This window comes from Mya arenaria, chromosome 12 (genome assembly GCF_026914265.1).
Source record: "Mya arenaria isolate MELC-2E11 chromosome 12, ASM2691426v1".
Classification (NCBI taxonomy): Eukaryota; Metazoa; Mollusca; class Bivalvia; order Myida; family Myidae; genus Mya; species Mya arenaria.
The window spans coordinates 28,021,263-28,037,418 of record NC_069133.1 but is presented as its reverse complement, the minus strand read 5'-3'; the positions used below and the strand labels follow the sequence as shown (position 1 = coordinate 28,037,418).

Sequence of the window (16,156 nt, the reverse complement as noted above, 5' to 3'; positions counted from 1 at the left end):
TTTTAGGCGTCCACACAACCCCCAGATTCCAGGAAGTGGCCACCGCCTTCATAATACTCGTCATCGTCTTCAGGAACCCACTAAAGGACCATAAGTTGTTAACCCACTATAATTTGGATTTCATCCCCAAAAATGCAGCCAATGGAAAACGTTTACGAAAGCGGATAACTGACATAAACACTTAATTTACAAGTGTCCAATGGTCTTTTTAAGTCATTATCGGAGTAAATATATGAACAGAATACACACGAATGCTTTATTTCAAAGTAATATTGCCAAAACTGTCCTAGGTGTTATATTAAAAACCAAACCCCTTTATTATCACATACAAACCATATATTTTTCTCTTGTTTTGGTGGGGGTGGAGGGGGGATGGAGTGAGGAACGCAACGCCCCAAATTGCGCCCCATTAAGTTGCCAACCCACGAAGGTTCTCTCTGTAGTAAACGACATAAGACATCGCGGTTTATTTCAAATATAGGACATGAACTCATCTTTAATATAGGATTAAGTACAAGACAATTGGTGAGTACTTCCTGTTTCTAAACTAAGACGGAACAACGAGATTTTGAGATAAACTCACCGGCGCACTGAATTCACACTGGTTAACCAAATGAACGACTTATGTAAGTGCAAATTCGATAGAAATGTTAGTGCAAGCTGTCTTTTCGTTAACATTGATCATGGTTGTTATAAGAACAATACAATGCATCCAATGAAACAGCCTGGGCCTTTAGATGGCACAGGATGTATTATGAACATGTTCGAAACATGTTCTTTTTATAGACATAAAACATCGAAATTCAAAACGTAGCAGTCTTGATTTGATTAAGGGACCGTCATTCGATGATCCCTTTGGACAGAGTGGTGATCAATCTAAAAAAAAGATATGGACCCAGTACGGAATTCTATCATTCTACGTGATGTATATTCTTAAAATTAAATTACGTAAGTCCTGTACGTTGTCACCTAGACATTCATGTATCTCAAATGATCCTAAATCATATAGGTCACGCACCTAGGTCCTACACTGATTTGGCCCGGCAGTTATTATCAGCGACCTCTGGCACATCTGTCGCGGTCCCATATCGATACGTACGTTCTTTTGGAGCCGGCAGCAGACATCAGGCCATCCGGGTTCGGGCATTCAGACTCTTTGGTCGCGTTTTATCACCGTCACTTAATTGCGCGTATAGTATATAAATGTGAAAAAAATACGGATTATTCAACACACTATAACACTCTCCACATTACCAAGATGTTTGTAAGGATACTGGCGGTGCTCGCTGCGGTGACGTTAACGAATGGCCAGTTTAGTGTGCCACCCACTGCTACTAGTGGTGTCGACCCCAGTAAGAACAATGTTTATGCTCATATATAAGGGTTAATTAACTAAAAGACATATCTGTTATGAATATAAACCACCTTAAATTTTGTTTTTAAATATAACCATTATCTATCTATCATCATTTCTTCAATAAAGTGACACAATCGAAATGTAAAATAAACTAATCATAAGTGTCTAAAAAACGGGATTCAAACTCGCCGTCTCAATGAAATGTACATGTATAAACACGTGTTAAAGCTGCAATCTCACAGATTGACAGATTGATAATGCAATTTGGCCTCAGAATCAGCTTATTTTGGCACCAATGCCTTCAATTAAGTCATGCAAGATAATTCTCAATAGATCTCAATGGTTTGCCGACAGTTTCAAATATGGCTCATTCAAAGACAAAAAATATACAAAAATATGCCAAAATGGTCAATTCGTAAAGATGAAGCTTTAAGACTACTCGGCTTCAGAGGTCGGTGCGTATAAGAAGGTTATACCGTTACAAATAAAACAAGTTTAAGAAACTATTTAGCACGACGTTGTCAATATTTGAATGTCTATGTTCTTTGTTAACATAACGTGGGGACATAATTCAGGACAGTAACGTTGTTATATTTCTCGAAATTATTCGCTGATGCAATAAAGGAATAGACGTCTGTTTAAATTTATTGAGAAACGGCTAAATTAGAAACAAAAATCTTAAAACCACGTTCCTAGACACATGCTTTGAACGTTAAATCGCAGCGTCGAATATCCCCGGTACACACTACGCTATGGTTCGTTGTGTATGAAGTGTAACGGAAGAAAGTAGCGTGGTTGCCGACCTTTGTTAATTCGATCCTATTGTATTATGTTGTTCACTGATGACCTCGCATTATATTAATAAGTTATTTAACACACGTTGACATCCCTTCCAATTTCCGGGAATGTAATACACGCTGCAGTCAATAGTGAAAATAGGCCACATTTTAACCTTACCATTAACATTGCAGTTTGTTAATGAAATGCATAAGATTAAAGCTGCACTCTCACAGATAAACCATTTTTACAACTTTTTTATTTTTTTGTCTTGGAAAGAGCAAATTTTTTGCGTAAATATCTGCAAACCGATGATATTAGATTGCTGAAAAAAGCAGATCGTAGATTTTCATATTTCCGTTCGAAGATTAATGAGAAAAATGCATAAAACATCATTTTTTGAACTTAAATATAAAAGTCGGCGATCTAAGTTTTTGTCAGCAGTCTTATATAACTGGTTTCCATAGATTTTCGCAAACATTGGCTCGTTCCAAGACAAAAATAAAAATGTTGTCAAAACGTTCATTATGTGAGAGTGCAGCTTTAAAGTGAATTAAAATGTTTCTAAACTACCTCTTTAATAGGTCACATGGTGTCCGTACCTGCTCACGGTGAGCAATTTATAAACGATGGAATAACACATTGACTTATACGCTTCCAGACTGTCGGGACAAGATTGATACATGTTGGAAGATGCCGGAAGCGAACTGCAAGGCTCCTTACGTGGAGTGGGCGACGCAGTACTGCCCTAATAGGTGCAAAATCTGTAACGGTAAGTGAAATGCAAGGCTCCTCACGTGGAGTAAGCGAATAAGTACTGTCCAGGTAAGAACTAATAATGTAACTGTAAGCTAACTGAAAGGCTCCCTACGAAGGATTACTACCCTAATAGGCGCAAATACATTTACGATTAGGAAACTGCAATGGTACTTACATCGAGTGTTTGAATAAGTACAACTCCAAACGATGCAACTACTGTAAGCCAACTGCATGGTTAACTTCATGGACTGAGTGAGTAAGTACTGCACATATAGATGCAATTCTGTAGCGGTAAGCCAACTGCAAGGTTTCCTTCGTGGAGCGGTTGGAGAAGTACCTCCCCAATAGACGCAAATACTGTAACGTTGACCGTTGCAAGGCTTCGATAAAATACTGAGCACTTTTACCCGAACATTGGGTTCAATACACCAGCAGGACATACTGATTTCGAAAGTGAACCATTGAATGGAATCTATGATTATTATAATTACCTTAGATTTGTCTTTTAGTATAGCTCAGTTTTACTCCAAGCATTTGCATGTATTCATAACCCGTCCATTTGACGACAATTTGTACGATAATACAATTGCAGATGTTTTCTTGCATTCATTTAGGCCCTGCGACCCCCGCCCCGCTGTGTGACGACAAGTTACCCAATTGTGACTCCTATGATAAGTCTGTGTGCACGAGTCCTGACTACCAAACCTGGGCCAACGATAACTGCAGATACTACTGTAGAAATGAGCTATGTACCCGTAAGTTTACCTGATCAGTTTTCTAATAGTATGAATAAGATCGTCATAAAGCAACTAACAAACCACTATGCGCGTATCAGTGCTTCCGCTCATGGGGTTAGGACAAGTGTGACTCACATAAATAGTGACAACTGTGTCTCACCTTAAGAGACAGTTATGGGCCACTTCGACATTCAACTGTGGCTCAATTAGAGAGAAAATAGTTGCTCACTTAGAGATACAACTGTGGCTCAGTTAGTGATAACATTGTGGCTCAGTTAGTGATAACATTGTGGCTAACTTAAAGAGAGAAATGTGGCTGACTTAGTGACACATTGCGTCTCACTCAGAAGTACAATTGTGACTTATAAATCAGAGAAACCATTGTTGCTAACATAAAGAGACAACTGTGTCTCACTTATAGAGACAACTGTGGGTGACATAATTGGACAGTTGTGGCTCATAAGATATACAACTGTGGCTCACTTAGATATATCATCGTGGAACAATTGTCGCTAAAAGGACTCTCTGATGGCCTTTCATATAACAAAGCATTATGTTATAATGTATCTCTTAAATGGTCCACACACAATAAATGAATCAATATTCAAAAAGTTCCACTAGTTTTTCAGTTGAAAACTCTTCATACACAATCTACATATGTAATGTACATTTATTAAAACGGGCAACTTAACGTATTAAAAACAAAAACAAAAAAGCAAGATATATGTACATATAAAAATATATTAGCGATATCTTAGCGGTTTTTAAATATATATGAACTTTCAGTGCTGAGTACACGAGTTTAGTTATTCAACTTTATCTATGGCAGTGTTCTAGATTACAAACTCGGTGCTCACATTAAAGGCGCACAATATAGGTTTACATTTGATTGATTCATTTTTATAATGCCTTGTTATGCAAAACTCATTTAACTTAAATGCTAACAACAACGACACACATGATTTGTGTACACTACAGAGAGAAAGTAGGGATGACAACAAGTAGTAAAATTGGTACTCGAGTACTTGGACAATCTTCCGATCGAGTACTCGGGTACTCGATTACTCGGTTAATTTGAATTGGTTTCTAGGAAAGACAAGTTCGTGTATACATGTATCGTTCATGTACTTTGTGCGTTGGTCGTAATATTGGCAATTTTCATCTTTAAATAAGACTGTCATTATGTACCGTAACAAAAACAGTCAATAAAAAGAAAACAAATGTTGTTTCATGCTTTTAATTTGTCCTTTTCATTTCACTTTATACATACATATGTACTTCAATTTAAATGGAAAGTAAAACTCGGGATTAAAAAGATATTAACTATATATTGGCGCTTTTTTAACTGGCTTAAATTGAAAACCCCATTTATAAAGGTTTATATCATTTCATTGAATGATATGCTACATATAAATTTCTTTGTGAAATGGAATGTTATCAAACGAAATACATAGTCAGAAATGTTTTGTGTATAATTTGTTCTGTCTTCAGCGGAACAGATTCGACAAAAGGAGAGCCAAACCACAACCATTGCCCCACAAGGTAAGACGCCTGAAAAAAAACAATCTTTATAACAGTTGTTTATGCTGAAGTTGTTTTATTAAAACGTTGTCAATACTCCGCGCTACCTTTTGGAAGCTTTTAACAGTATTAATATCACTACCATGTTCCGGTCGTTCGTTTGTTTGTTGTCGAGACAACGGCTGAAACTGACCATGCAACACTGTGCTTAACTACATTTACCACTAAACAACATATATGGAAGCCCCACTGCATTCTTACAAGTATGCCACTATCAAATATTTCATTTTCACTGCTCCAGACTGCGCAGACAAGGTGGATTGTCGACAGTACGGGACTAACGCCTGCTCCGGTACGTTCAAGGCTTGGTCCCGGGACAACTGCGCCAAACATTGCGGATACTGTGGTAAGAATTGACAACTGTATATTGAGATGCTTGTTAACATATTAAAGATTAAGGATGGATGTTCAGGTTTATAAACTAGAACAACTCGAGCGGTGAAAGCGAAAGGTTCAGTCTTCCTCATTATTTAGTCACTTAGAACCTTTTTGCAATCACCCCTCGAACTGTACAATGCACTTACAGGGTTGAACCTTTTTGCAATCACCCCTCGAACTGTACAATGCACTTACAGGGTTCAATAAAGTACGGATGGAAGGATAACATGGTTGTAAGCGCAACATAAATACAACTTAACCAATGATGGTTGAAGATGGTCTAATACACATGTGTAAGTACATTGATTGTAGAAAGTAACCGGTCGTAATACTGATCGTTATATTCTTCTCAATAGTAGGCCTTCCAACACCCCCGCCTGCGTGTGTCGACAAGATCCCAAACTGTAAGGACTACCCGGCTACCACGTGCACCGAGGCGACGTACAAACTCTGGGTGGAAGACAACTGCCGCAAACACTGTGGAGTCTGTAAGTATCATGTCGGCATAACATTGTAAACATTACAATACAGTAAAACAATTTATATATACATCCTTTGGGATTCTTCAGTGTGACTAATTGATTAGCGAAATAGAATACTGATTAAGCCAGTACTAGGTCTTATATAATAAAAACATAACGTAGGGTAATTGTCCTAGTATGTGTTATCCGGCGCAAACAGTTACCATGCAGTTGATCCATAAGCTCCAGGTTTTCACAGTGCCAGACTTCGCATCCATATGTTAGAACATGTACTTTTAAATAAGTAGCATCGAAATGTTTCAAGAATTGTGCTCACAACTACATGCAATGGTTTCTGGGGGTTTCTCCATTACATTATGCATTTCATTGTCTTTTCTCGGCTAGCAAACACGTTATGACTACGGTGTACCTGTTATATAGTGATTAAGGTTCTACTAGTTAACACGGGATTGCATGCACCTCCCAACATGTTCCGCGTTATCATCCTATCTGTTGCTGTTTCATGAAAAGAGGGACCCTAAAATGAACTAACAGTCATGTTTCATTCTTATCTAATTCATGAAACATGCGTTGCTTAAATTAACCCTTTTAATCTCCATACGGCAAAAATACGAAAAACTACCAATACCTGCATGTGTGAATTTAGAGTTATACTTTTTGTTAACGGTATGGGCAGGCATAGGAAGGGGAGATAATCTCAGAGAGTACCTCGGTCCAGTTTCACATGTATACAAAACTCTTTTAACTGACTAAGCTTAAACTTTTCGGCAATCTGATTCATTTGTTGGCGACCATTCTTTTCCATGAAATCAGCACCAATAATAAAGGCCAGTTCGCATACATAATTATTAAAAATGTTGTGTACATGCTTTGTTTTCAGCTTCTTGTTTTCCAGACAATTTTGAGTGAGATTCTAGTACTTACAGGTGTGCACTTACCTATTGCAGGTACTGACAACACCCCTATCTCGTACACTCCACCAACCCCAGCCCCACCTATGGTGCCGGGCAAGAGAAACCAAGGTTAGGACTACCCTTTGTATTGCATGTACATGTATTTCTTCAATGCTTGACTGTAACTTTATGTAATGTTATGTTCGTTCTGAAAAAAAAAGACGCGTGGAAATTACCTACGTTTTTTTCTTTTCATGCCCGGGCGTCTATTTCTGAAAAGTTTTAGTCAGTTTCGCCACCCACTATTACGTAATGAATATGTATCTGAATGAATATGAAGAATCGAGGCAGGACAATTTTGTCATGCCTTAGGCTGTCCGTGAAACTGTGTTTTTTTTTCAAATATATATTTTATAAAATCTAGTTCAATTATCTTTACATCTATATTTTTGAGACTGACCTTTATCATGACGTTATTATGACGTACGCCTTTAATATAGCACGTTTGGTTTTACGGTGAACCCCCTTCTCGTGGTGTGGTCTTCGAAACTTCATACCAGTTCTTATTTCTAAATTATTATGTAGTTCATATTACCTAGTTTGTATGAGAAAAATGCTGGCGCAGTTATATAATATTATAATTAGTTTAAACATAGAGGTACTTGGACGAAAATAAGCGTGTCTTGTCCTCCCTACAACATGGTTTACACGTATAATGTAACCTCGCGTCCCGTCCATCTACATGCTGTGTAGTGCGGCACAGCTCCTTCCGAGTCCGCCGCCAGTTCCACGCCAGCCACCATCATGGGGGCAGCGGCACCGGGAATTGCTGGGATTCTAACGATCCACTCTGCGGCACCAGCGCTCCAAATGGTAACAAGACCTCCTTGACAAACTTGCAATTTTAGTCTATTTGTTCAATCGTATTTATATCCACGTTTTGATGGAGCACTTGGTTAATATAACATTCCCATTTGTTAAATGTCTTCTTTTATATTGTTTACTACTGTTAAAAAATATATACACTATAAGTAATTCAGCAGCAGTGTTGTAAAAGTAAAACTTTTACAGTTCTGATGTTTGGGTTTTAAAGTACGGCAATCGTCATTTAATGCAATGCAACTATACGATAATAATTGAATTTACATAGAATATGTTTAATTGTAATTTAAGAACATCGATCAATGTGGTTTTCTTTTGAAATGAAGGTCTCATTAAATTGTTGCTATTTATTATGGTATTTTTTTCTAATATAAAATGTTTATGTTTTCGTCTATTTAAAAATCAAACGAACAAAACAAACCTAGCGTCATTCATTTTAATATATTTTAATGTATTATAGTTGTATAAGACTTAAGATGAACATTATACTGTTAGTATCTTCACATGTTCGCTTGTTTTAGGACAGACATCGCCGCCGAGTACCACAAGAACAGACAACGGAATAGGTAGGTAGGCCAGTTGGGGATCAGTACTCATGAACTATTTTAAACCCACAGTGAACTCCTGTTTCTCTGACTGTTCCAAGGCGGTAACCCCAATGTTTGGACAAGTGTGAGGTTAAGAACCCCTGACAAATTAAAAACCCACAGTGTTTGGACAAGTGTGAGGTTGGGTACACATTAACTACTTTACAACCCACAATGAACACCTGTTTCGTTGATCGTTCCAAGGCGGTAACCTCAATGTTGACAATTGTGTGAGGTTGAGACCCCTAACCTTCTTTAAAACCGACAGTACAATTCAGTTTTGTTGATCGTTCTAAGGCGGTTTCCCAGCAGTTAATGATAGTTTAGTTACACATTTTCGAAAATGCGGTCTGTTATTTGTACGTTGATTGCTACTCGTTCAGTGTATATTTCTTAAATGTATTTAAACGAGGTCTTTCTTAAGTAATTCGTAACTGTTTTCTTTTCTACGTGAAATAAATCAGACATTTTTCGGTCTAATGCATATACTTGTTTCAATAAAAGTATTGTAATGTTTAACCAAATCATCTACGTATAGAAACACAGAAATACTATGTTGTTGCTGTTCGTTTCACTTTCCGCTGCTTGCGGTCTCGTGCGATTTGGTCTTCAGGTAAGCAACTCGGAGTGACACAAACCCACATATCAACCGGCTAACATGATGCCCCTTACGTTACAGGTACCTCCGAGTTCCCTGGGAGCGAGTTCAAGCATGAAAAACCGGAGACTGACTGGGATTCCAAGTCTTCCACTTCATATCCCGGTGGGCATTTCTTCTTAGGAAGCACATTGTTTTACGAAAATTTTCGATACTCGGATACTCTTTTAAAGTATAAAGTACATGTAGTCTTTTTATGACATACTACTTAGAAGAGAATTGTTAGTTTCATTGTAAGATCGTTATATATTTCACCGAGTGAGCATCACTGATAAATCTCTATAGACCACCGTAAAGCATATAATAATGAATTTTCTTGATGTTAAAATGGGAGGTTATAGATGTAATATTCGTTCAACTTTTTCATACCCACAGCAACTGCCGAGAAAACAAAGTCAACCACAGCCACCGAAACCACATCAGGTAGTCTATTATACGTGTAAAAGTTGCCATACTTTGTTTGATTCTTTCGTTCAAATTTTGATTTTTATAAGTCTCCATTTGGTTAAGTGTAAGTTTATATACAATATTACTGTGGTAAACTGACATGTTATATATAGTTTATATACAATATTACTGTGGTAAACTGACATGTTATACATAGTTTATATACAATATTACTGTGGTAAACTGACATGTTATATATAGTTTATATACAATATTATTGTGGTAAACTGACATGTTATATGTTCTTCTCAAGTACGTTCTCAAACGACGCATCAGCTTACTAGAGTCAACAGTTTCGTATACATCTGGTTTTTTTCCACAACAGAATCACCCTCTTCAACACAAACATCGTCCACTTCATCAGAAACATCTACGGACATCGTAACAACTCCTTCCAGCACTGGAACGTCCACAGAGAGTGTATCAGCATCAACTTCTGAGCCGAAATCTACAACTATGCGACTAAGTACACAGCAGAGCACTAAAACAACATACGGTCCACCTCCGACTCGATCAACAGAAGGCTCATCAGAACAAACAACCAAACCATCAACCACAGAAACATCAACGCTAAAAATATCAATCTCCACCGAGAACCCTTCCTCAATGACAAGTTCCAAAGAAACACCTACTACAGCAACGCCTGCATCCTTAACAACAACATCTATTATCACGCCAAGTGAACTTTCTTCTGCATCAGCGAAATCGACTTCACAAACATCGTCATCAACTGAATCTCTATTCTCAACTACAACTCCATCATCTGTTGATACAACTGTCACATCGTCTAAATCAACAGAAACATTAAACCCATCCACCACGCCATCAACAACAGTACTTTCTTTAGTTTCGACGTCGTCTCCAATTTCTAAATCTACAACCGCTTCGTTTACCACATCTAGTGCACCGCCAACCCGATCTACATCGACAATAACGACAGAGAAAATAACATCATTGGGATCGTCTAGTGCAAAGACGTCTCCATCAGCATCACCAACAACAACAACAACAACAACACCATCAACAGAATCAACTACAACAACATCGGGCCCTCCTCCTACACGATCAACTACCACTGACGCTTCGACGACTTCTTCTTCATCGTCTCCCTCAGTATCATCAACAACAACATCAACAGAATCAACAACAACAACATCGGGTTCTCCGGCTATACGATCAACTACCAATGACGCTTCGATGACTTCTACTTCATCGTCTCCAACAACATCATCAACAACAACAACAACAACAGCACCATCAACCGAATCAACAACAACAACATCGGGCCCTCCTCCTACACGATCAGCTACCACTGAAGCTTCGACGACTTCTACTTTATCGTCTCCAACAGCATCATCAACAACACCAAAAACAGCACCATCAACCGAATCAACAACAACAACATCGGGCCCTCCTCCTACACGATCAACTACCACTGAAGCTTCGACGACTTCTACTTCATCGTCTCCTTCAGTATCAACAACAACAACAGCACCATCAACAGAAGCATCAACACGTAAAACACAGAAGCCACACACCACCCTTGACCACACATCACATGTTAATAGTAAACATACCGACTCAACCACTGCGCTGCCATCTACCACAACCACAGCACAACTGGCAACAACGACGGGTAAAATAGTTCCATATAATTACACATTTGAATATAATTTGAAAATTATGTACATGTACGTTATTTTAAAATAGCAAAGTACTCATACATCTTCTGAGGCAATTTTCCTTTCCAAAATTATTTCACGAACAAACAATATGTATTTCGATAAACGTATTTTAGTCAATAAAACCAAACACATTAAACTGGAAATAATCAATTTTTTACGTCTTTACAGCGGATTGCACAGACTTAAAGAACTGTGCCTTTTATGGGCAAGACATATGCCAAGACGGATCTCCGTATGCGCCGTTTGCCAGGAAGAACTGTGCGCTGTTCTGTGGATTTTGCACTCCAAGTAAGTGTTGTAGTATATGCCCTAACGCCCTTTCAAAAACCACGGCATATCTGAATTTGAGTACAAAGTAGTAAGTTATTGAAGACTCTAGTTTTAGTTTCAGATAAGTTAACTGATAAGAAGAATCGTTGAAACTACTGATAAGAATGTAAACGCAATAGTACGCAAAGTCTGCGTAACTTCAATTACTTGCAGCAGATATTATTAGCATTTCTAGTGTTCTTATACTAAGTCTTTTTCTTCTTATTATTAATATTTTTCCCCCTATTTTTTTCTGCTTCTTCTTATTCTTTTTCTTCTTCTTCTTCTACTACTACTACTACTACTACTACGGCTATTGCTGCTGCTGCCGCTGCCGCCGCTGCTGCTGCTGCTGCTGGTTCTGCTGTTACTACTACTACTACTACTACTACTACTACTACTACTACTACTACTACTACTACTACTACTACTACTACTACTACTACTACTACTACTACTACTACTACTACTACTACTACTACTACAACAACTACTTCTACTGCTACAACTACTACTACCACAACAACTACTTCTAATACTACTACTAATTATAACATAATAATAATATAATGAAAATTAATAAAAAATAAATCATCACGTTCATACACTGTCTCTTTACAGAAACGTATGTTTGCCGCGACGCAAACCCCAACTGCGCGGCCTATGATGGTGGGGATCTTTGCACGAACTCTATATACGTGTCATGGATCGCGGATAACTGCATGGTGTATTGCCAGGTCTATCCATGCAATGGTGGGTATATACGTGTCATGGATCGCGGATAACTGCATGGTGTATTGCCAGGTCTATCCATGCAATGGTGGGTATATACGTGTCATGGATCGCGGATAACTGCATGGTGTATTGCCAGGTCTACCCATGTAATGGTTGGTATATACGTGTCATGGATCGCGGATAACTGCATTGTGTATTGCCAGGTCTATCCATGTAATGGTGGGTATATACGTGTCATGGATCGCGGATAACTGCATGGTGTATTGCCAGGTCTACCCATGTAATGGTTGGTATGTACGTGTCATGGATCGCGGATAACTGCATGGTGTATTGCCAGGTCTACCCATGCAATGGTGGGTATGTACGTGTCATGGATCGCGGATAACTTCATGGTGTATTGCCAGGTCTATCCATGCAATGTATTGCCAGGTCTACCCATGTAATGGTTGGTATGTACGTGTCATGGATCGCGGATAACTGCATTGTGTATTGCCAGGTCTATCCATGCAATGGTGGGTATGTACGTGTCATGGATCGCGGATAACTGCATGGTGTATTGCCAGGTCTACCCATGTAATGGTGGGTATGCTTAAAGTAGAACTAAATTGTTCGTTGATAGCCTATAAATTCATCTAGCAACCATCGAATGGGCAGAACAGAGGCCAGATTCCAAGGAAACGGTAGAGCGTAGAAACGAAATTTACGCTTCGTATATTTTACGCGTTAAGTAGAAAAAGGGATACAATTAAGAAATAGAAATTGTGATTCAGTTCACCTTTAATACTTAAGACTGCAAAGAACACATACCTGTCTAGGTTTGTTTTAAAGAATTAGTAATAGTATGCTATTTAGATCATTGTCTTTATTTGGTACACCCACAGTTTATTACTACTAAAACGTATAACGCCTTATACTTAGGACAAATGCTGTTTTATTTCAATAAAAAAATACAGTCAAAATACGCTATGTCGAAGTCGTTGGAACCCCGGAAAAAACTTCGGGATAACGATAATACAAAAAGTGTGTAGCTAAACCGAATAATTCGAAAACAGTTCGACATAACCAAAACATCGAAATAACAGAGTTCGACAAAGCGAGATTCAACTGTATTTATAGCAAAATAGTGGCCGTGTTAGGACAACGAAATTTATTTACATATCGCTAATTGTTAGACCAGATACTGTTCAGTTTACAACGTTTTCAGCAATAATTCTTCTTTTAGAACAACAACAACAAAAATATACTTTACCTATTTGATATGTTATAACATGCAAGTACAACTAAATTCTAATTTCTACATTCTTGAAAAATAGATTATTTTTATAAAAAAATGAGCTCATGCGCTTGAAATCATTTTTTTCTTTACATTGCATACTTACATTATTCTTTACATATGAATGATGAGCGATATCGATAAGGGTCATTTTCCTAAATGTTTTTGAAAGAAATATTAAAAACTAAGCCTGTAATGAAATTCATCGTAAGTTCTGGGGAACGCAAGACTCATTCTTCATTATCTTCTTGATTACCGACTTACCGAGTTCTATAAAAGTCCCAGTGGTTGGTAAACATGTAAACTGGTTGAATTTCACTTCATCCTTGTATGGAAATAAGCTAAAAGCCTCTAAATTCACTTTTCAGGAACAATCACGACACCTAGTACATTTTAGTAACCATACCCAACACGCAACAAGCAGCTGACGTTCCACGATTTTCCCATTACAGATGTGTGATAATTGTGATCATCCATTTTTTATCCATTGCTTTGTACATACTATTAATAAACAGACGTTTAAATGGTTAACCAAAAGGACAAATGAACAATTGTAAAACAATGGTATATACAGGGACAAGTAACCTTACATTTGACCAAAATATATTTTTTAAATATCGACATTCGCCTAGTCATTTGTATAGATAAAATAGGGTTATTAGTACTGCGGTTTGATACGGGAGGTTGTATTCGACTCGAGTGGATTTTTGCAGATTGGGATTTCACGAGGCGCAAGCCGAGAGAAATCATAATCTGCAAAAATCCGCGAGAGTCGAATACGTCATTCCGGATCAAAACGCAGTACTAATAGCCCTTTTATTATAGCCACATGTTTTCATAATAAATGTTATTTTAACGACGCACTATTTTGTTTATGACGTCATTTTAACACCCCGCAACTTGTTATGACGTGACGTCACACGAGTGGAATACGGCCGTATCGCACTGGAGTGGAATACGGAATACCGTATTTTGGGACATGTATTGCGTGTGGATTTATGATGGGTATATAAGAAAACTTGATATTCCTATTGTATAACACGCATCGAGTTTTGAAGTCATTGTGTACATTTGTATTTCAATATTGCGCTCCGATTGGATTATCGCGACGCCATTCAAACAATGATATATGACGTAACAACTATCCGCTATTCTTTTATACAAATGTTTGCTGTCGGTTACATTTCATAAAATAAGAAATTCTCAATTGCAGAAGATACTGCTATTTTAATAGTAATGAATTACTATTTAAAATGTAAGTATAAGTATTGATCGCAGTTTGTCTTGCGTTTATGCTGTATGAACGCAGTAGGGCAAGCGAGCAAATTACCAAGAAGCGCTAGTGCGTGCACTACTGCATTCATACAGCATAAACGCAGGTAATATTTGCGAACAATCCTAAAAAGCACACGGGTCAAGGCCAAACTAACACCGAACAATGTACATGTGTACGATACGTTACAAGACAACAGACATTAAACACATACCAAAATAGCGTCGTTGTGACGTATGTTCATGTGATTAAGAGAGGCATTGGGTGAGTGGGTAGGTTTGTCATTGCCATGTGACGTGTCTTCTTGAGGTGGTGTGTGGAGGGGGTTGAGTTGTATTATCGAGAGCTGGTATACGGCCGTGGTTAAGTGGGTTGGTTTGCCATTACCAAGTCAATACATGTTATTGTCGGATATCATGTAAAATATACAACTATGCTATGTGTGGCTTTTTACCGACAGCGTCATTGTGACATTTGCTCTTGTGGTGGTGTGCGGCCATGGTTGGCGGCCGCGGTTTATAGGTTTCGCCATAACCATGTGACGCGTGTCCATCTGGTGGTGTGCGACTGTGGTTGAGTGTGTAGGTTTGACAATTACCATGTGACGTGTGCTTGTCTAGTGGTGTGTTCTTGTGTTGGTAAATAACCGTGATAGATATGAGAAGTTTCTCATTACCGTATGAGGTATGTAATGTCGTTGCATGCAGCCGTACTTGGGGCGTTATGGTTGCCATAACCACGTGACGTGTCTTCGTGTGGTTGTGTTTGATTGTTGTTGAGAGGATTTATTTTGCTGGTGGCAGTAAACGGCCGTGGGTGAGTGGGCTACGTTTGTCATTACCATTTTCCGTGTGTTTGTCTGGTGATGTGCGGCCGTGCTTGAGTAGGTACCTTTGCAATAACCATGTGAGGTGTGTTATTGTGGTGGTATGTAACCGTGGTTTCCCTTTACCATATGACGCATAAATGTGTGGTTATGTGCGGCCGTAGCTCATGTGGTATGTTCTTGTGGTGGTGTATGACCGTTGTTGCGTGAGTAAAGTTTCCAGTACTATGTAAAATGTGTTCGTGTGGTAGTCTGCGGCTGTTGTTGAATCTCAATGCTTGCCATTTCCATGTGACGTATGTTCGTGTGGCCGTATGCCACCGTGGTTTAGAAGGCATGTTTGCCATCATTGTACCATACAACGTTTCATCGCCGTTTGCCATTACCATGTAAAATGGGTTTGCGTTTTGGTGTGTGACTGGTTCGGTTGGTTAACATTGCAGAAAGACAAAATATGTCAACTGCGTCTCCGCATCGAAATAAAAAATGACATAAATAAAAGTATGTCCATTCCAAT

The 16,156-nt window shown here is 38.4% G+C and overlaps 1 protein-coding gene across 1 annotated transcript; it reads left to right on the top strand.

The window, feature by feature from the left end:
• Window positions 1-1,258: 1,258 nt before the first annotated feature.
• Window positions 1,259-11,970, top strand: LOC128210579 (mucin-5AC-like; the record flags this gene model as incomplete). The annotated part of the gene is made up of 13 exons (XM_052914932.1): window positions 1,259-1,352; window positions 2,796-2,906; window positions 3,508-3,648; window positions 5,122-5,172; window positions 5,453-5,557; window positions 5,946-6,077; window positions 7,019-7,093; window positions 7,718-7,837; window positions 8,368-8,412; window positions 9,113-9,196; window positions 9,467-9,514; window positions 9,864-11,161; window positions 11,911-11,970. Coding segments are annotated over exons 1-13 (2,364 nt in total), but the record flags the coding sequence as incomplete, so codon positions are not given.
• Between the last annotated feature and the right edge of the window lie 4,186 nt (window positions 11,971-16,156).